At 45.8% G+C, this 21,722-nt stretch overlaps 2 protein-coding genes across 2 annotated transcripts; one reads left to right on the top strand and one right to left on the bottom strand.

Annotated features, from left to right (window-relative positions):
• Positions 1-20: 20 nt before the first annotated feature.
• On the top strand, positions 21-12,899 carry NOA1 (nitric oxide associated 1). The gene is made up of 7 exons (XM_071555844.1): positions 21-1,077; positions 2,168-2,332; positions 3,194-3,390; positions 5,655-5,786; positions 7,457-7,573; positions 8,375-8,492; positions 9,072-12,899. The coding sequence occupies exons 1-7, from the start codon at positions 87-89 to the stop codon at positions 9,275-9,277; spliced, it is 1,926 nt and encodes a 641-aa protein (XP_071411945.1). The 5' UTR covers positions 21-86; the 3' UTR covers positions 9,278-12,899.
• A 1,939-nt stretch (positions 12,900-14,838) lies between these two features.
• LOC139672647 (serine/threonine-protein kinase PAK 3-like) lies at positions 14,839-21,517 on the bottom strand. The gene is made up of 9 exons (XM_071557093.1): positions 21,310-21,517; positions 20,941-21,004; positions 19,851-19,899; positions 18,769-18,881; positions 18,082-18,199; positions 17,236-17,335; positions 16,626-16,822; positions 16,042-16,179; positions 14,839-14,985 (listed from the first exon to the last, which is right to left on the bottom strand). Exons 1-9 carry the CDS (start codon positions 21,515-21,517, stop codon positions 14,839-14,841), a joined length of 1,134 nt encoding a protein of 377 aa, XP_071413194.1.
• Positions 21,518-21,722: the final 205 nt, after the last annotated feature.

Here is a 21,722-nt window from a genome sequence, read left to right as displayed (position 1 = left end):
CGAGGCGCCCGCGCACATCGTGGCGTCACGGACAAGTGGCCTGTGTCGCGACAGCGCCCGGCCCGTCCTATCCCGCAGTCCCGGCCATGCTTCGCCTGGTCCCGGCGCTCCTGGCCCGCGTGGCCCGCGCACAGCCCTGCGCCCCGGTGCGGAGAGTGCGGCGGGGCGGGGCGGCGGCGGTGGGCGGCGGGGAGGAGCAGGAACAGGAACGCTTCGTCTTCCTCGAGTACGAGCCGGAGCCGGCTGAGGCGGCTGCGGCGCCGCGGCGGGAGCGGGAGCCGAAGGCGGGCAGGCAGCGCGAGCCGGAGGCCGGCAGGCAACCCGAGGCGCGGCGGGAGCGGCGGGCGCGGGGCATATTGGCGGGGATCCCGGGTGTGTCCGACCCGTCGGTGCCGCCGAGCGGCGTGAGCTGCTCGGGCTGCGGGGCCGAGCTGCAGTGCGCGGACGGGGACGCGCCGGGGTTCGTGCCGGCCGAGAAGTACCGCAGCCTGCTGTCGGAGGGCGCGGCGGGGCTGCGCGGGGCCGTGTGCCAGCGCTGCTGGGCGCTGGCGCACCACGGGGTGGCCCTGCGGCTGCGGCTGCCGCCCGACGAGCACCGGCGGGTGGTGAGCGCCGCGCTGCGCCGCCCGCCGCGCCACGGCCGCGGGCCGCTGCTGCTCTACGTGCTCGACGTTATGGAGCTGCCCGACCCGGTGCTGCCGCAGCTGCCCGCCCTGCTGGGCCCCGGCGTGCCCGCCTCCGGCGTGCTGGTGGTAGGCAACAAGGTGGACCTGCTGCCCGCGGACGCCCCCGGGCACCTGGGGCGGCTGAGGAAGAGGCTGGCCGAGGCCTGCGCTCGGGCCGGGCTGGAGGGGGCCGCGTTGGTGGACGTTCGCCTGGTGAGCGCCAAGACCGGCTTCGGCGTGGAGGGGCTGGTGAGCCGCCTGCAGCGCTCCTGGAAGTGCGCCGGGGACGTGTACCTGCTGGGTGCCACCAACTCCGGCAAGTCCACGCTCTTCAACACCCTGCTGAGCTCCGACTACTGCAAGTCCCGCGCCCTTGACATCGTCGACAGGGCCACCGTGTCCCCCTGGCCAGGTCAGGGACGCTGCTCTCGCCCAGGGTGTTGGGGGCTCAGAAGCCAGCGAGCGCTGGGCCTCTCCGCTGTCCTCGGTCACTGCCATGACAGCAGAACCTGTCACCAAACGGAAACCCACCACCCCGAGCACCACCATGGTGGGCAGCGAGCTCCTGAGCTATGCTGTGCTTCCAATTGTCACCTCTGGGGAGTGGCTGAGGGAGCTGGGGTTGTTTAACCTGGAGAAGAGGAGGTTCAGGGGAGACCTTATCATCCTCTGCAACTATCTGAAAGGAGGTTGTAGCCAGGTGGGGGTTGGCCTCTTCTCCCCGATAGCTAGTGACAGGACAACAGAACATAGTCTTAAACTGTGGTAGGGGAGGTTTAGGTTGGACATTAGGAGGAATTTCTTCAGAGAAGGGATGATTAGACATTGGAATGGACTGCCCAGGCAGGTAGTAGAGTCACATTTCCTGGAGGTGTTTATCTAGATGTGTGGCACTTGGTGCCATGATGTAGTTAACGTGTTGTTTTTCAGGCATAGGTTGGACTTGATGATCTCAGAGGTCTTTTCCAACCTGATTGATTCTGTGATTCCTTGGGGCAGCAGGTGTGGGAGTCGTGCGCTGAGGGTGCTGTGCATCAGGGACCACTGAGGGGACTGGTAAACCAGAGTCAGCCTCTGTGTGCTCCTCTGTCAGTGGGGATGGTGCCTGATCCACATGCCTTGTCCTGTCCCTATCAATTAGGGCTGCCCTCCAGTTTGGAGGAACCAGGAGGTGGACTGGTGAGCACCTGTAGGTCAAGCCAAGCCACCTGGAGGTGAGACTTGCCTGGGGTGTGTTGTCAGTCTTGGCACCACTTGGCTTTGAGATCCTTTTGTTCAAACTATAGGTGAGAACAGGTCTCAAGCAGGTGGATGCCTCCTATTTGCTGCCCTGACTGTGGAGGGCGGTACTTCATGGGAGCAGCTGTAGTTCAACCTCTGGCTTTGTTTTACTGGGTTTCACCAAAAAGTTGGAGAAGCAATTTTTTTTCTTGTTCATCAGAGCTTAAATATACCAGTTAAACAGAGACCCAAATGTACCTTGTTTTTTTTTTTTTTTCCAGGAACAACACTGAATCTGTTGAAATTTCCAATTATTAATCCTACATGTGACAGGATATTCCGAAGGCAGGAGAGGCTGAAAGAGGAGGCAACAAAAACAGAAGATGATCTAAGCAGTGAAGAAAAAGTATACCTTAATCACCTTAAAAAGCAAGGCTACTTAGTGGGTGAGTATTGCCCGAGTATGTGCCCCAATGAAAATACTGCTTCACACAAAGGATTGTTGACTCCATAGTTTGCTGTAGAATCCAGCTGTTTTTTGCAAGTAATTGCTTCCTACACTGAAAGAACTTATTTGCGTTTAATTACTGGAAGGAAATGCTATCTGTAGAAGCAGTAAAAAATTTCCAAACTTGCATTTAAGGTATTTTGGTTAGTGTTTGTTCCCAGAGTAATGGGGGCAAGACCTTTATCTCCTTCATAAGCAGCATCATTAGCACTTCTTTTGAGTACTTGTCAGCTGCTCTAGTAGCATTGGCGAGATTTTCTCTGCAATGCACCTCACATCTGAACTAGGCTGGCAAGTTCTGACAGTTTAGTGGTTTACAAGGATATTTAATATAATAGTAAAGTATGGGCCATCTCTCATTCCTAAAGAAAGAAAACAAGTTTAATTTTTAAATAATCGTGTTTGGGTTGCAGGCTGCGGTGGTTGTACTTCATTGTAGTATTTATCCAAAGAGGGGGTCGCCAGAAGATAGCTCTGGTCTTCAAATCAGTTTGTGTTTGGCAGTCTGAGGCACTGAAAAAAGAAGGCAGCTGGCTTTATTATAAATCAGAAATAGCAGAGAGTCTGTGATCTATCCTCTGCTGAGATTTTGAGGCTTGAGGAGTGCTAAGCAAGAATATAGAAGAGATTTCTTACCATTTGGGTTTTTGAACACACAAATTTGTAGTCACATACCATCTTTATCACCTTTATATTGCTGATGTGCATCTCTTTTAAGCCAGGAAAGGGGCAGATGTTTGATTGAAGGAAAGGCAGGTTAATATATTAATTATCAGGAACCCTTTTCATTTTAATCCAGGAAGAGTTGGAAGAACATTTCAACGGCAGAAACGTAGCACTGTGATTGACTTTGATCCTGACGCACTCTCCTACAGCGTAGATGAAGATCCCATACATTCCTCGAAGAAGCAGGAGAAAAGGGAGGAGTTCACACACAACGAAGTGAAGGATGCTCGCTGGTGTTTTGACACTCCAGGAATCATAAAGGAAGATTGTGTAGGTACTCTGTGGTACCATGTTTTGGGATGACAGGGTTTAGTAGGACTGTTCTGCTTTAGCTGTGCCAGTGGGAAAGTATTTCTTCTGTAGTTTGAGATTAGGATTCTTTTAGTTTGGGAATCGTGTTAAGATATTGTGTTACTTACTTGGGATCATGTGATAATGTTGCATTTCTGAATAGTGCATAGTGCCAGCTTTAGGAGGAGCTGTAGAACTGCATCATCAAGCTTCCATTACCCCTGGATGAAAGGAAGTAATCAATAGTTATGTAAGCAAGTTTCTACCAGTGTCATCCAATGAAGCTGGCATTTTTGGAGCTCTCCCAGTCTACTGAAAAAGATGGAGCTTAGCAGGATAACCAGAGTTGTATGATAGAACTAAATCTTAGAGAACAGACTCTTCTGAAGCTAACAGGATCCACAGTGTTGCTGTTGATGGCTCCAGTAGGTCTGGCCTACATCAACATTTCAGTAGAGCATTGGTTCTACTGAAGCCAGTGCTGATGAAGTGCACATGTCCAAAACAGGCATGTTTTGATTTTTGATCACTTTGATGCCCATCCAAAGCTGCAGATCACCTTTTGGGAAAAATTAAAAAGTACAGGGAGATGGAAAGATTCTGAAGAGAATGAAATACAAGAACTGTACTGAGACAGAGGTGCTGCTTTCATGGAGTCTAGAAAACTACTGATTTTGTAGTGATGTGTTTGTGAGACAATAACCCACTCTGCTATGGCACTGAGCTCTCTGATAGCCAGTCTAAAGACAGACATCAGCTTAGAGAGCTGGTTTGGTAACTTAAAATTGCATATGTTTTTCCCCTCTTCTGGAGTTGAATACATGTGGAAAACAAGAAGGTTTTCCTCCATCTAGAAATGCTGCTGTTTCTGATTTTGATTATCCTTGCTGTGCCTTTGAAGTGCTACATGTCAAGTTTCAGATCAAATTTGGTTCCTACACCGGTGTTCAATCTGAGTGGAGAACAAGCAGATTGTCTATGTGGTACATATTGGTATGGGAGATTTCTAATTATAAGCAGGTTTATTTTATTTATTTTATTTTGGAAGAAGAGGGAAGGAAAGTGGCTGTTAACATTTGATGAAATAATTTTTTTGCCTTATTCCTTGAAGGTTTGTTTTTAGCTGCTTCATCATAATTCCTTACAAAGCCAAACTTTTGGAAAGCCTGGGAAAGGATTACTGGTAGCTCAGGTTTTGTTTAAATATTGTCAAACATCAGAAAACCTGCAGCTAGTATGTCAAAGCCTTCTCATATTTTAGAATTGGTGTTGAAGTCTGCTCTGACTTTCAAGCTAAAGAATGTCTGCTTGTGAACATAGGAATAGCATTAGGGGTTCTGGCTGCACCACAGTCCTTGTTATTTGGTCTTTTAAAGCTGAATTGAGGTTAATTATCATGCCCAGACTGGTAGAAATTTGCATCTTCATGACTGGAGGCACAGCCAAAAGAGACACGGTGGACACAAGTTGTTTCCTTCAAGGCAGCGTTTTTCGTGCTGACACATTGTTTCATGACTGGATTTGAACTGTGCTACCACAGAAAAGTGATCAACCTTGTGTGGCTGCAGCACTGCTGGTTAAGTCACTGGCTTTTAAGTAGACTTTGGGGTGAATCATCTCAGTGAAACAAGTTAGCATCCAAACAGATGAGCTAGGTGAGGCAGGAGAAGGAAGGGAAGAGGGAGGAAAGGAATACAGGGCAGCAGGACCATTTAGGAGCCCTCACAGAGGGGAAAGCTTGTTTGTGCAGGGTTACACATCCATGCTGGGTGTCAGGCTGGTCATCCCGCAGTTTGAATTGTTCCACGGTGTGATTCAGGACTTTTCTCTAGTGAGAGACTTTGAGATTAGCTTTGCTGTTAGTATTGATTTGGCACTTTTTGTCGCTACCTAAGTGGAGTAACTCAAATATCATAGCTGAAGGTGGTCTGCAGTTCTGCACATGGCTGCACAATAAATTTTGGGTGAGCTTTTTCCAGTCAGACCCTGGACTTCCTCATTCATATCCAACAGGCTGCTGACAGCTGTTGTATTTTGACATGGACCCTGCCATGAAGAAGTGTGGCATCTTATCTCTTCCTGTTTCTTGCTTACTGTGTGGACCAAAATTGAACTGTTCTGTCATATGGTCTTTACACTGCTTTACTTGGTCTTTTTCCTCTATGAATATAATGCCAATACTAATTGCATTGTCCCTATTGAAACATCTGGAATGAGCTATGGCAGTTCAATTTATTTTGCAGGTTTTGAATCTCCTGACAGAGAAGGAAGTAAAGCTGGTTTTGCCAACAGTTGCCATCGTTCCACGGACCTTCATTCTTAAGCCAGGAACGGCTTTGTTTTTAGCAGCCTTGGGACGCGTAGACTACTTACAGGTAAGGGAAGAAAGGATTTGGGGAGCAGCTGCTTCCTTTCTTACTATAGTACCAGACATAAAAGGCTTCCTGGTTGAGTGTCCCAGACCCCTTTTTGCTGCTTTGGAGATGATGAATCTGTTACTAAATCACTGCAAAAGGTTAGAAAGCCTTGGGATGGGTAGTTGAAAGGTCTACTTGTTACCAGCATGAAATATTTTTATAGTGTGTAATGGTAACTGCTTTTGAGTGCTGTCAAATGTCTTCAGCTTAATGTGCTTCCCATAACGTACAAAGAGACAGAAGGGAGGGAGGAGAATGAAAGAATTAACTAGGAAAACAAGTGGCTTTCATCATTTCTGTGTGTGGTGAAAGCTGGCTGCCAAGAGAGAAAAGCATGGACATTTTTCTTCCATAACACAAACTTCTGAAGAATTTGCCAGAGGAAGCAATTAATTGCACGTGTATTTTAGTTTTTGTAAACATAGGTACTGTGTGTCCAGCCTGCCAGGAATTTCTTCAATTAATCAGAAATTCCATACCATACACCTTTATTGAACTGTGTGGAGCTAACCTCCTATGATATTCCCTCTGGAAGGGGTGGTTTCTTCCAGATAGGCAATATCATAAGTGCTAGATACTTTTTTTTTCAGTAGTTTGCTCTGTTTTGGAGGTGTGTATGGCTATTACTGTGTTTCAGTTAGCTTTCCAAGATCACCATAGAAATGTTGAATTGGTACTTTGCTCAGGACATTCTTGACCTGCTGGAAGAAAATCAGAAGAGTGGAGGGAGTGGAATTCTCTAAGTAACAATGTGCCTGTATGTCAGGAGAGCTCCATCATAGCTAAGGTGGGAATCCAGGGCCCTGTCCCAAAAAAATGGCTTGGCAGGACAGAGTAGTAATACCTCACTCAGGAAAAAAAGTTTGTGAGGAGAGCACCTGAGCAGAAGAAAATCTCCTTATCCATACTGTCTTGAGAAAAGCTCTCAGAAAAGAACCTCCTAGGCATGTTGGTTGGGCGGTATCAGGGACTCAAGAAAGCACCTGGATTTGCATCCCTGAGAAAGCAGGACAGCAATAGAGATGACATCTTGCTGGCATTATACACCCTCTGCAGAAGTGCTTCGAGATTGGGCAGCACAGGGCTGCCTGGGGGGGTGTTTTGTTCTTGGGAGCTGTGGAGAGCACAGCTGGTATTAGCAGCCTGGGGGAACTGTGGTCAGGGCAAAGAAGTGTCACACGGTCTCCTGATGAGAGTTTCAGGCTCAGAAACGTGTCTGGTTTGTTGAGAGGCACATTAGAAATGTGGAGTGATAGGAGAAGCAGCACCAGATGAGACGTTCATCACTTCTCATGCTGAGTAACCACGCTCTTCTTGTGAATTAAACAAGAGCAAAGATCTCTCTGGGATAATCTGCCTGAACTGAGCAGCTGTGATGGCAGGAGATGTGGCATTGGGGGTGCTTTGAGGCAGGATTGTGAAACTGTGGGTGCTTCCCTCCTGGAAACTTGACTCCCCAGTTTATATAAACCCTGCCTGCTCTACAGTGGCGGAGGCAACCCCTCGGACATGGAGGGGACATCAGGCAAACAGGTTTTCAACATGCAGGAAAGAAATGGGTCAGGAGAGAGAAATTCATGACTGTTTTTCTGTTAGTATAATTAACACCCTCTTGTTACTTATTACAGGGAGGAAAGCCTGCCTGGTTTTCTGTGGTGGCTTCTAACCTGTTGCCAGTCCACATCACTACCCTGAGTAATGCAGGTGCCATCTATGAGAAGCATGCCGGCCAAGAGTTACTAAAGGTAAGGTGCTCGGGGAGGCTCTTGGCTGCTGGTAGACAGGCTGTCCTGCCTGGTGAAGCACCCTGTCTGGGGTCCAACTGACAGGGAAAATCTGCATTCATACAGAGTTTTGGTGTGTAAGTGGAGATGTGCAGTGTGGAGCAGTCTTGGACAGACTACATGGCTGCAGGTGTGGTAGGAGAGAGCACTCGATGCATTTTCAGCAGAGCTTCTGTTTCTAGCACAGGCTGATTAAGATTTGCAGTGCTCTGCTTTCCGGTACTTGGCTCTTGAACTGCCTTAAAGTGCAGGCAGCAGCAGGGATATTTTCCATGACAAACCTTCAGACTGGGGTTTCAGAACAGAGTGCAGTTGAAAAATGTACCTTTCTTACTCTTTCCCTGCCAGATCCTCTGCACACCTCTTCCTCTCTGTGTTCTGACTTTTTCCTTGGTATGGCAATGTGCTGTGTAGCAATTGCGGATTGATGGGAAATGGGGTGAGATGTCCCTGTCCTGGCATTTCCATTCCTGTGCACATGGAGAACAAGTGCTGTCACTCACATCAGGGTGGCTGGCCTGAGCCACCTGCAGTGGCCACTCCATCATCTTTGCTCATCTCCCACAGGATTCCTCTGGATGTGATCTTGATTCTGTTCTGGCACACCTGAAATAACTCCTATAGGTTATTAAATCCAGCTCTTAATTGGCTAACAAATGCCTAATATCTTTATTCCCCCTCGTGCCTTGCTTGCCAGTTTAAGGTTGGGAGTCCTGAAGCATATCTTGACTGTTAAATCTTTCCTCTGTGTTTTTATCTTAGGTTCCCATGGGTGGGGAAGAGAGGATGAAAGAGTTCCCTCCACTTGTCCCTCAGGACATTACACTGAAGGGAATTGGTACCACTGAGGCAGTTGCAGATATCAAGCTTTCCTCTGCAGGTAATTTAATATTCCTTCATTAGTTTGCTTTGCAGGGTCTGCATCCTAGAAATGTCGATGTGTAGAGGCCTCTGAAGGGGTGAAGCCATATTTCCTGCTCGGACCAGGACTGTCAACAACACAAAATCATAAGAGCCATGAGTTTGTCCAGCTGAGGCCTGGCAGCTTCCAAGAATGGAAATGGACTGCGTTGCTTGTACATGATGGCAGTGTTGGAATACTTTATGTTTTGGCTGCCATACAGGTTCCACACCATTAGGAATGGCTGTGACACTGTTGGTTGTCCATGTGAGAAGGGCAGGGCCATTGATAGGAAAGCTTGATGGTGTTTTTGATAGTTCCAACCTTCCTGCTTAAGTTTACCAGGAAAGAGCTGTGTCTGGAGAGAGTAAGATGTGGCTTTAGGTGCTACCTTCTACTGCAAAAGAGCTGGATATCACCTTTGAGCTTGGTTTCTCAAAGAAATTACCTGGGTAAGCTCAGGTTCTTAGCCACTGTGGGAGGCAGTCGTTTCTGTCAGAACTCTTGTTGTGATCCTAGGGACTTGTCTCTCTGACTGTGTTCCTTTTGGGTGTGCAGGATGGGTGGCAGTGACAGCTCATGCAGAAGAGGAATTGCTGCTCCGAGCCTATACTCCCAAGGGCACCGCATTGGTGGTGCGGGAGCCTCCCCTTTTGCCGTACATCAGTACTGTCAGAGGAGCCCGGATCGCAGGCTCTGCTGCCTATAGGACCAAAAAGCCTCCCTCCTTTGTGGAAAACCTGAAAACCACGGGAAGCAGATAGCACTTCTCATCATGTGAGCAAGGCAGAAGACAGAACAGCCTCTGGAGATCCTTGTTGCTTATTAGTACTCGGAAGACCTCGGGTTCCTTTTTAAAGGCAGACAGGTACATTTTGGAAAGAGGCCTGGGTAGCTCTGTAAGTCCACGCCCGATGCCGCTGCTGAACTGCAGGTATTTTGAATGATCCGAGTGGCTGATAACTTGCTGTGAGAGGTGAAACAGCTTCTGGTATCTGCAAGTATCTGAGAGCAAATGCCTTTACCTGTCCCCTCTTGAAATATGGGATGGAAACTCACCTGCCTGACCTGGGCTGGCTCTGCTGCTCATAGAGTAGGTGGTTTCTTGCAGACGTGCTCCTTCAAGTCAGAAATCATGCCCTTGTTCTTGGAGGCTTTACAGTGTTTCCACAGTTATGGAGGTGGAGGGAATTGGAAGGGACAGGGAATGCTCTGGTGTGCATATGAGCCTCTGAGTGGTAGTGGCTGATGCTGATTCAACAACAACAATCAAAAATTGTGTCCTTTCACTCCTTCAGAATCTGAGGCAGATGAGGGTGTGCAGTGCCCTGCTTTTGGTCGCAGGAAAGGGGAAATCAAGGAGAAGCAGGTCTGTCTGCTCATCTGCCTGAAGAGGAAACTTTTGCAAGTCATTGTTTTGATTTGGTTTCTGTAGCTTGTGTAAAGGTTTTTGAAACTGAGAGTGTAAAATAAAACTTTTCAAAGACACTCTTTTGTATCCTTTCAAATAGTTGACAAAGTGCTCTTGTGTAGGCATAAGCATCTCGCTAAATACATGAAAATTCCAGCACAGTAATAAATGTGCTAAAGCTGCTAAAGACAGGCAGAGAGTGAAAGAGACATAATCAGCCAGTCTTCTGGAAAAGAGGCAAAAAATAATATCTTCCAATGTCTCCTTACCACCACTTTTCCTTGTCCCATTTTACCCGTCTACTTTAACTTGAGCTGGGGAACTCTGCTGCAACCCCCCAAAAATATTGGTGTGATGACCCATTGTCAGGAACACAATATATGTTTTAAATTCTTGTCAGGCTGAACAAAGATACCAGACACTTGTCAGGCAGCTCTTGTGCTCTTTTGTACAGTCACCATGACTCTGGCAAGCAGTCCCCTACTTGGACTCCAAAGGTATTGGCCAACAAGGCCTTATATTTTTTTACAATACGCTTCTCAAAATGGTGGCTAACAAGCCCTTAGTTTCCTACAGTACAAGTGAGTAAGTTCTCAACTCCCACACCAAATTGCATAGGGCCCAACCTGCCTGACGAGGACCTGCTCCTGCTGGAGGTGACAGAAGGTCTACTGTCTTGATGTGCTGGTTGCAGCCTTCCTGGCACATCCAAGTGTGGGTTCTCAGCAGTCTCTGGGTGCCTAATCCCTTGAACAAATCCTGGTGGGGTGGCTGCCAGCAAGAACAGGCTTAGGCATAATGGGAAAGGCTGCTTGGTGTGTTCTCAGGCAGCTGGTCTGGGTTTCACCTGTATGTGTGCAGGTGAAGGTGCTAGTGGATTTTCTGGTGGAGAACTGCAACTCTGTTCTTTCAGGTGCTGATTCGTGGTCACTGCTGGAAGTGCTGTGACTCCTGGGCTCCCCCAGTTGGTGGCTGCAATAAAATGATCTTTTCTGTCTTCTGACTGTGACTGCCTTAGTATATTCTGGAGCGGGGAGCTGTTCTTTTGTGATCAGTCCTGGGGGAGGATTGAGTTTGGGATGACGCCTCATCCCAGCGTCCTTCCCAGTGGGCAGCAGGACTGAGTCAAGATGCCCTAGGATTGAAACCAGAGCACAGTATCACACCAGAGGGTGGAGTTTTGAAGGGATCTGGAGGTCATCTGGTCAAACATCTGCTAAAGCAGATAGATACACCTAAAGTAGTCGGCCAGGACCATGTCTTGGGGACTTTAGGGGTATCTCCTAGCAGGAACACCACGTGGCCAGAGAGAGCAAAATGGTGGCCAGGAAGTGTTCGAAGTCCTTCTCGTGCCTGAGCCATCCCTGCAGTTCTGAAGTTTGGGTTCTGGGCTTTTTTCTTCTGTTTTGCTCTTTCTCTGTAGCAGAGGAGTTCTGTGGCCCCCAAGAGGTGTAGGTGGTGATGGTGATGGTGCAGCTGCTTCAGGTGTGTCAGGACTTAAAGAATGCATCTAACTGTCTGAAAACACTGTCAAAGAAGGAAATTCCCATAAGATATGGCATTACACTGTGTACATTGCTGGGCCCCACCATTTGAGAAGGATGTGAAGGTTCTCACATGCCTCCAGTGGAGAAGTTTTCTTTTTTATGCTTTACATGGGCATATGGTTACACTTGGTTATGGCTACATGCTTTAAAAAGGAAACAAGGCGTATTTTCAGCAAGGTAAAAATAAAATCAGTGAAAAATTAAATTTAATGCTATTCAACTGAAATTTATAGCGACAATGTGCCAACAGCAGTTTTTTTTCTCTGTGCGGAAAAGTGCTGACTCATGGGATCACCAGACTAAAGATCTCTTGGAAGGTTTAAAATTGCAGGTGGTATGGCATAAGGAGAGATAGGTGAAAGACTGAAAGTAGGGGCAAAGGTGGTTTGTTCTTGATAGGAAGCACGAAGAGAAAATGTGCTTACTTAAGGTCTTGATATGCTAATGCTGTCCCACTTGCTGTGTTTGGGGAGAGACTGGAGGAGATGGGATATGCAGTCAGCTGCAATCCTAAAGAAAGAATGAATTAAATGGCAGGCAAAGTAGGTTTGTTGAGAAGATGATGAGACTGCAGTGTGCTCTACAAAAAATGAGTAAAATCCTAATTAGTTGTGTCCTGATGACAAGGTTAAGGAAGTGGCTAAACAGTGGATGGTATGCTACATCTAAGGTTGAAAGGATGTCTGCTAATGTTCCTGTTGAAGTTGCTATTGTAGTAGGGAGAAAAAGGGGAAAAGCGAAAACATAAAAAGTAGTACAAGATAGGACACTCCTTTTTTCTCCCATCGTTTATTTTCAGAAGAGATGAGAACTACATGGAGGAACTCTTGTTTCTTCTTCATTTCCATACCTTAAATCACTACTAATGCTGCACTTATATGGTCCAATATACGCATAACAATGCATTTATATTGCATAAGAAAAGGGGAATTAATGTTTTGGAACAAAGATGATAATGAGAATACCATTCAGTAAAGTTGGCTTTAAAAATCCTTTAGTATTTTAATCTGTGGAGCATCCTGACTCTTTCTATGTCATCAAACTCTATATCTGTATTTGGTAGTGATGCTAAAGCTTGGCATGGCAAGTGTCAGTCACAACTCGGGAGCTGCACCCATTCTCTCGGTTATTGCCGAGGAAAACTGTCATGACTAGGTGTTCCTTCTGTGTTGCACGTGCCCCTGCTCGGATTGCTCTTTCTGTGCTTTGAATCAGGACAGAAGCTTGAAGCTCTTGGTGTAGGTGTTGGGAATTGGACCCACTACCACCAGCGCTCTATAATACAGAGGCTGTGTCTGCCTGAAAGGGTGAAGAGTAACACATGGCCTGGAAACTTCTTGGAGAACTCTGGAAGCAAATTCAGGAAGGAGAAAGGGGATTTTAAGGGCTTTGACTTTGCTGGGAGAAATAAATTTTTGATGCACCAGATTTGAATGAGTTTTGTCACTGTTCCTGCATGGGTATTGAATTTTACTCTTTATTGTAATTCCTGAGATGGAAAATGTCTATCTTGGCTCCAAGCCTAGTGTAAATTGATGAATGAACACCTACATGGGAAATGGAACTGATGGAAAGGTAATGAAATGCATCATTGCAACCCAGTCACAACCTGCAAACAACAACTGTATGAACTGTGATTCAAAATCAGATCAAACCATGGGCAGAAAGAGTAAAATCATCTTCATTGTAAGAAGAGGGCATGTGGAGTTTTGGGTTGTTTGTTTTTGTTTGTTTTTTTTTTCCATTCAAGTAGCACATATTCACACCTACAGCCTCTGGAGCATGACAAAATCTGTGGTTTTCATTGTGGGTGAGTTCACATCAGTTTCACTAAGTTAACTGAACTAGTAGGACAAACACCTGTTCCAAATCAGGAATTTGACATTTTTGTTTCCTGGCTTCCCAACTGACTTTGCATAATTTCATTTCTATGCCAAAATATGTAGCGTGCGAAAAGAAACCTTTCAAACACAGTATCATTCAATCTGAACTATTTATTTGATTTGTCATTTGTAAAAGTACCCAGAGCTTCCATTGAGACCAAAGTAATGTTGCAGACAGAGCTGTTAGGAAAAATGTCATGGTAATTTTTACTGGAATACACACGCTACGTTTTTGTGTTTTAAATGTGCTGCACCACTGGATAGGCCAAGGTAGGAAAGCTTCTTCCCTGCCTTATTGGTGTGACCAGGCAGCCCCAGCTTTAGGACTACATTAGGAAAAAACATTACTGTTGGTAGGAAATGGGATGGAAAATTCCAAACTAGAGTATTCTATCACTAGGTACCTGCACTCCATGGCAGGCTTGGTGAAAGTGCCTATCAGCTGTAATTTGCAAGAGAAATGGCAGTTGAAAGTCAAGATGGACTTACAAAAAGTTTACATAGTAAACAATTTTCATTGAGTCTTCTTCCTTACAAAGACTTGGAAAAAAAGATAATGTCCACTGACCACTCTGCAGTCAGTACTACTCAATTTGGAGATAAGTATATAGATGAAATAATAAAGCATGGATGGAATGCCAATATTTGTTCTAACCTCTTTCATGTTTTCATCTAGAGGCCACAGTGAAATTAAGAAGTACCAAGTTTAAAAATAGTAAGTGGACTTCTCAGTGCAGTGCACACATAACCTTGGAAACATAAGCTTGTGGGACACCATAGTCAATAACTTAGGGAAAGAAAATAAGTTTTATGGGTGAATAACAGCTGTATTTTCATTAAGTATAATTAAACACATTGTTCCAAACCTTTAACATTTATGGCATAAATTGGCTTTGATTGCCTGGACAATGAAGATACTTCCTTCATCTGCATGTGTTTCATGCAAGTGTCAGGACTTTTGGACCTTCTGATCTTTCTGCTGTGTCTAACATGTCTAACTGAAAGACAGGATACTGAATTCCATGAATCATGTGTGTGTTGATGGTGATTTTGATGATATACCAAGATTCTAAATCTCATTTAGGGAAAACATGACATACTAGTTGGACTCTGAGGAATTCTCTGCTGCTGGACTGTTGTGGTTTAAGCCCAGCTACTAACTTAGCAGCACGCAGCTTCTTGCTGCCCACTCACCCCCATGGCCAGTGGAAGAGGGAGGAGAATCAGAAGTAAGACTTGGATGTTGAGATAAGAACAATTTAATAAAAAAACCAAAGTAAAATCCAATATGAATGCAAATCCTAAATCTAAATCTTAATCCTAATGCTAATATAGATCGTAATCCTAATCCTAATACAAATACTTATACAAATATTAATACTAATACTAACACTAATAGTAATACTAATACTAGTGCTGATGCCCTGTCCCTAAGCCCTAACTGACTCCCCTTCCATGTAAATGTCCCAGTTTATACTCTTTTTTCAGGTTTCTTCTGAGTGCCACCCATTGCTGTCAGTGGAAAGAGTTATGCCAACACGGTCACGTCTTCTGTCCTCTCTCAGCTGCTTTGCTGCATTGATTACACCTGTCAGGCTTGAGAGAGGCTTGGCTGAGAGTAAAAATGGATGCTGCCCAAAGGAAAAGAAGAGAAATGAACTGTTACTTTCCAAACTCAGTTCCTCAGGAGCTCAAGCAGTGTTCCTCGGGTTACCAGACAGATGCAGGAATTGGACTGAGGGGACCATCTGCACCTCTGTCTTCATGTCCAGTACATTGTTATCACAGGCAAATGTGGCCCATAATCTCATTAACCCATTTATCAAGGTGTTTTCTTCTGATGGGATATTTGCCCAGCCCATGCTGTGGGAATTCCTTTCAGGAAACTCCAAATACTTCCTTAGGTTCCTCTTTCCTAAAGACATGGACTACTGTAGTCAAAAAAGATGAGGAGCATAAGGCACTTTGAGAAAACTCAAGGCCAGCTAAGAAATGTTTATCCCAGTAGGATTTGGGCTCATGTGTTGTTAAGAGGACCACTGAGGTCCAGGTTTTCAGCATGAAAACAAGACCAGGGAGACAAGTGATGGAGGGCTGATGGACTCAGCTCTGGCTTGCAGTGAGAGAGCAGTGCCTACTATGCCCCTCCTGTACCTGCTGGCAGCTTTCTTCACAGCAGGGACAGCCAAGTGGCACATTCAGCAGCAGCTGCCCATCTGCCACAAAACGTAGCAGTGATGCTATACAAGTTCTCATCTACTTGACTGTGCCAGGCAGCAAATGGAGCTGGGACAAATCTCATTCAGCTGTCCCTGTGTTGGTTGGAGAAAACTCTAAAAGTAGGGCTTGGTGGCAGAAACCTCTAGGAGTGGGGCAGCAGGGATGATGCTCACAGGGAGCCTCTCACAAACACTTCCCACAGCCAAGGCTTAGACCACTTGGCTGGGACTGATTTTATTGGGTTCCTCCATCACCATCACCATTTCAGGCCTTTGTTCCAGGGATTAGAAACCAGAGAAAACCGAACATACTCCCTCAAATACAAAGTGGCCACAGAAGTGATCAGAGGATGGAGCACTTCTGGGGATGAACAGGAGAGGGGAGGCCACCTTATGCCTTTGAGTTTAGTTGGCAAGAACACCGATTCATGGCACAGTTGTCTGACATGCAGCCATTTTGCATTTTACCTGCAGAAGTTCCTCAGCAGACCATCGACTGTCCTCATCTGTCTGCAAGCAACAGGTCAGAAAGTGCTGCAGTGCAGGGGACAGTTTCTCACTGTTTTGCAGCTCTGGTATCCCTTGTGAAGCTATGAGGTGCAGGGCCTAGAGAGAAAGGAAACCCGAGACTTTATCTGTTCCTTTCATATCCCTAATTGCTCCCATAGTCCCCATGTTTTGAGCTCCATCCTCCCACAGCAGTTTCTTCTCTTGCAGAGGGTTAACAATGATTTTTCTACACCAACAAAAAGACATACAAATGATCTTGCCTTGACAGCTGATTTCATTGACTGACCAAGTTAGTAGGAACTACATCAGCAAGAGCATATTGTGCTTCTCTGAGGATTGACTTTGCAGGCTTTACAGGTTACGTTCAAGAGTGATGCAACTAAAGCTACAGTAGATGTTAATATGCTCCAGCAGCATTTTTGGATGGATAGGCCTTGGTTGAAGTAGTTCAAGCTGATGTGAATGGGGTTTTTTTCTTGTGGGAGAGAGAAGATGGGGCAAGTTAGAGCAGCAGTGGTTATGTGGTAGTATTTGCAGCGTACCTTTGCAGGAAGTTCCTGAAAGTAAGGAGGTTCCCCTTGCAGCATTTCTATCACCAGGATGCCCAGTGCCCAGATATCCACTTTTGGGCCATATGCATCCTTGGTGATATATTCCGGTGCCATCCAGTGAGCAGTCCCAACAGTTGAGCTTCGTGTGCTCTGCTCAGGTGTGATACGAGCACAGAGACCAAAATCAGCTGAGGACAAAACCAATATCATTAAACCCGGCCTGAGCTAAGAAGTCAAGCAATGAGTTCCCCACTAGAAGCCTGAGAAGGCTGAATCCTGCAGGAAAAGTGGCTGTGCTCTGTTTCCTCAGGGCTGTAGCCAAGGGAATATGGAATGGGCCACTTGAAGAAACCCTGATGTTTCATTCAGTGGCTTTTCTTCACTTGATGTTTTAGATTGTAACTGCCTCCCTTTGGGAGGGACATACAGAAACCAAAGCCACTCTTGACACCTTGTTCCTCTCTGCACGTTGCAACTGTGCTCTCAGCCTGCAGCAGTGCTCCGTGCAGTGCCACAAGCACTGCGTTTTGGGCACTAGCAGTCAGTCTTTAGCAGCTCCACACGCATCCCAGGAACACCACACCTGAGCAGGAACACCTACCCAACTTGATGGATCCATCCATTCCAAGAAGGATGTTATCGCTTTTGAGATCCCTGTGGATCACTTGGTGGCAATGGAGGAATGCTAATGCTTGCAGGCACTGAGAGATAAAACAGAAAAAGGAGAGAAAAAAGTAATGACCCAACTTCATCAGCCAAGAAAGGAAATTACTCTAAAAGATTTCACTTCTAGGTGAACATGAGGAATGGCAAAACAATGACATGTGAAGAGGAAGAACTTGCTGCTTCCTCAGTAGTAAAACACTGTCTTTTCTAAGGGAAGCCATTTCAGCTTTGGAAAGAGAAATGGCAGTTGGTGTCACACATCATCCTCTGCAGACACAGACAGAATGAGCGCTGCTGCAGTGCATGGGCTCTCTCCATCCAGAGGATAAGTCATGGTTAGCCAAAACAGACATACTCCCTCTCTTTAGTATGAAGTGGGTGGCTTTTGGGTGAGAGGCTTTGTGACCAAGATTTTATTGGGAGCTCGTAGAGCAGACATGGAAGTAGCATGGTGGGTGGAATGCTCTCCGTTTCAGCTGAGGAGTGCAACAGTTGAGTCTGTAGTTTCCTTTGCCATTAGTTTAAAATTCTGCCACCACCATGTTCTTAGGAAAGAGAAGGCAAGGCAAGGAGGAAGGGAAGGAGGAAAGGGAGGAGAAAAGGAAGGAGGAAGGGAAAGAGGAAGAGAAGGAAAGGAAAAAAGGAAAGATGCTCTTTCTTCTCCATAGCATTAAAGCAAGACAGAAACAAAGCTCTGAACATGAAATCACTCCTGTTCTTGCCACCTGTTTAGAAGTCCCAGCCTGCCCAAGCAATTGGAAGCACCAGTGGCATCCCTTACCTCCCGGGAAATAGCTGCCATCAGTCCTTCAGCCATACGCACTTCCTTGACCACAGTGCTTAAGGGACCTCCATCTACATATTCCATAACTATCCAAAGTTTTTCTCTGACAAGGTAGCTGAAAGAAGGAAACAATGGCATGGAGAATGTGCCTTGCTGAATTATCCTACTTAAGAGACTAGAGTTGATTTCTGATCTCGGAACACTTGGAAATGAACACAGAATAAAATGCAGAGACATTCCTCCTAGGCTATAGACTGCATGTAATCTGTGTAGTCTATACGAGAAAGGCACATAAATGAAAACTGAGATGTCTTAGATGGCAGACAAGTGAAAAATACAGGGAATAATTTCTAGGAAGGTTTATCAGCACGTGTCATAAAAGAAGATATGATCAACTTAAAAAAAAAACCAACAAAGAAAGAACAAAAAAACATGGAGGCTCTGAACTTGCATGCTATTGTTTTGTGGAAGATAGGGATGACCCAGGTTTTTGCAAACAGGCTTCAAAAGACACATACCCAAAAAGAATGCAGACAAAATGCACTCTCCTCCTATACATTTTATATGAATAAATAAATTGTAGTAAAGAGCTGACTTCTCTGCCAGTGACCGGAGGGGGTTCTTTTAACCTTTGGCTTGCAGGACGTAAAGGAACAGTCACATGATCATACTGGAACTGCTTACCTGTCTACATAGTTAACAATATTTGGATGCTTATGGTCCCTCATGACCAAGAGCTCATTGACAATTTGTTCCTTTTTGGGCTGTTTCTGGAAACTCACTTGCTTTATGGCCACCTAAAATGACATTGAAAAGCATTCACTTGAGAAGTCTCTTGCATGAGATCACAGCGAATATGGAGTGAGTGTTTCTGGAATGACAGAGGTGAGCTGTCCCAAACTGCCTTGCAATTACACCTCAATTACACCTCAGAGCTTAGGAACTGACTCTACAACTGCCAGCTTCTCTGCTTGCTTGGCTATGAGTTACAGGACACAAGACCATAGATGTTTTGTGTTGTCAATTTGGACAAATGGTCTCCAGGCTCCCAGTCCTCAACCTCAACACTCTCTGCACCTCTGTTCTTCTCCAATGACTTTAGTTAATCACTGCTATTCTCATACACGTGCGGTTTGCCAGAAGGAAAACACCGCACAACAGCCGGGAATCCTTTAGTGTTTCTATGGGGTTTGATCCTTATTTCCAATGCAACTGCTGCTGTTCTTGATTGCATAACAAAGCAACACAGACAGACCGATGGAAAAAATGTTGTTTTAAAAAGATCATTAAGGTTACCCTGGAGAAACACAGTCCTAGCACTTCCTAACTTGTATTGTGATTTTGCAACTCTAAAGAATATTCTTGAACACGGTTTACACTTGCAATTGTTTCCTGGGTTGAAGAAGAAATCGCACGCCCTCTGGCATTTTATGGATATGCTTCTGGTTAGAAGCAGAGCTTAGAGTTTTCAATCCCTCATAGGCCTCTATTCAAGCACAATCACAAAGCCCAGCACTGCATGTGGAAGAGAAGCTACCTGGAAGAGTCAGATGTATTTGCTGACAGGCAGAAATGAGATTTCATAAATCTGAAGCTGTAGCCCCAAAGAGCTGCCCAGAATGGATTTGACAGGCTGACACTAGTCTGTGCTTCAGAAGAACAGCCTTTGCAGGAAAAATCTGGAGACCCAAAGTTCCAGCCACAGCTCACACCAGAGTGGAAAGCACTTAAGAGCTGCAAAATCTGCTGGGCGTGTTGACCCTTACCTGTCCTCCTGTGACAGTGTTGGTCGCTGTATAGACCGTTCCAAAGCCCCTAGAAAGAAAAGAGTACTGAAGAAAGGAATGAAAGCCAGCCCTGACTGAGGATCTCTGCTGCCTGCAGTGTTTATAAAACATCCGGATTCATGTCTGCTTCAGCCAAGAGCATGGCAGCTCAGCAGCTCCTTGCCATGCAGGGTATCCAAGAGAAAACTTAGGTGCAACATGATGGGCTGGAACAAATTACAAATGGACACACCACATTAATTCAATTCAAATCCCCTCCCAAAGGTGGAGGAGTGTCTCTACAGGACCTGGAAAGTAATATTTTTCATTCTTTTCCCATTTTGCCTTGTTGAGTCCTCAAACCTCTCATTGTTTTTCCTCAGATCTCTCCTTTGAATCTAATCACCAAACTCAGGTAAGACTATGCAGTCATTCTGAGAAGCCTGAACACCTGTGACAGCCATTTGAGTAAAGGACCTAGGCTGGCTTTCTCCAGCATGCAAGGAAACCAGTCTCCAGCCGCCTTGTGAGGTCACCTGCCATCAGGATGCATTTTCCTCTCAACTGCATTGGCACTGGGTCTATTCCCACATTGGGTTTTACTGCATCTGCTACTAAAGACAGTTTCTTTGTTCATCTCTGTTTTCTGTCTCTAAACTATGTGGTTATACTCCTGACCACCGAAAATATGTTTGGCAAAATATTTAAAGTTACTGGGAACTGTTATCTGACAGCCATCATGTGGTCAGTTGCTCCTTTAGGCAAGGAAGTTATTCTCTCCTCCCTTGACCTTGGCTGTATTATTTGGAGACATACAGACATAATTTCTCCTAACAAAGCAGGCAAAGAGGTGCCATGCACTTGAGGGACAGGAGATCTTGTAGGTCCTGGTCCTTGCTGCGGGCAAGACACTGCCAGCATCAAGTTGTCTGATGATGAAATCTGACTCCAGTTCTAAATTCTGATGAGTACTGAGAGGCAGGAGGATGTAAACCCAGTGCTTGAATGTGTTTCAAACTTGTCTGACTTCACGCCTGATCTTTCAGCAGCAAAATACCTGGTTTTGTGAAGGAACTGTGGTCAGACTTACCCTTTGGCAAGTTTTTCCAATCCAGTGTAATTCTGCATTGGATCTCCTACACTCACAATGCTCCCTGAAAGAAACAAAGTGAAAGACAGTCCCTTCAAAATGGAGATACCACCCACCATCTGGTAGATCAGAAATGCAGCTCCAATGTCTGGAGCTGTGAGCTGTAGTTAGTTAGGAAACAACAACGAGACAGGCAGATCTGTAGCACAGGTGGCTTCCGCAAAGACTGATTTTCTACAGGCCTTTGAAGAGATACCTTGACAGGCAGAAACATTCAGAGAAGTCAGAAAAGAACAGGTACCCAGTCAAGTGTTTGTCATCTCTGAACATTAACACTGCCCTATCAGCCAAGAAAGGCAGAAGACATACTCAGTTCGTCTAGGCTCTCCTCCTCTATCCTCTTGTACTGCCAGTAGATGCTGCTGTAAGAACTGCTGGAAGTGTTCATGTAGGAGTTCTCAGGTGTAGGAGTGTCACCTTCTTCTTCGGATGCCAGTGCAGCAGCAGATTCTGTAGCAGAGCGTGCATTGATCTGTGGCAAAGAATCAGCTTGTGTCCGAAGGGAGGAAACAGCCATTAGGAACCATGTTCCAGCCCTTCCCTGACCAACCTTCTCTTGCCATGGCAAAGCTGTGTAGGATTGTGCTCACCAAGCTTTGGTCATGTAAAATCTATGGGTGTAGTCTAAGTTGTCCATTTAGCTACTTAGACAGTCCATGGAGAAGGGCAGGTACGTCCATGGGACAATTCTCCTACGTCTTCTGCAAGGCTGTGAACTGTGC

This window comes from Pithys albifrons, chromosome 5 (genome assembly GCF_047495875.1).
Source record: "Pithys albifrons albifrons isolate INPA30051 chromosome 5, PitAlb_v1, whole genome shotgun sequence".
NCBI lineage: Eukaryota > Metazoa > Chordata > Aves > Passeriformes > Thamnophilidae > Pithys > Pithys albifrons.
The sequence above is the reverse complement of the archived record's forward strand: the minus strand, read 5'-3'. Positions and strand labels throughout refer to the sequence as shown.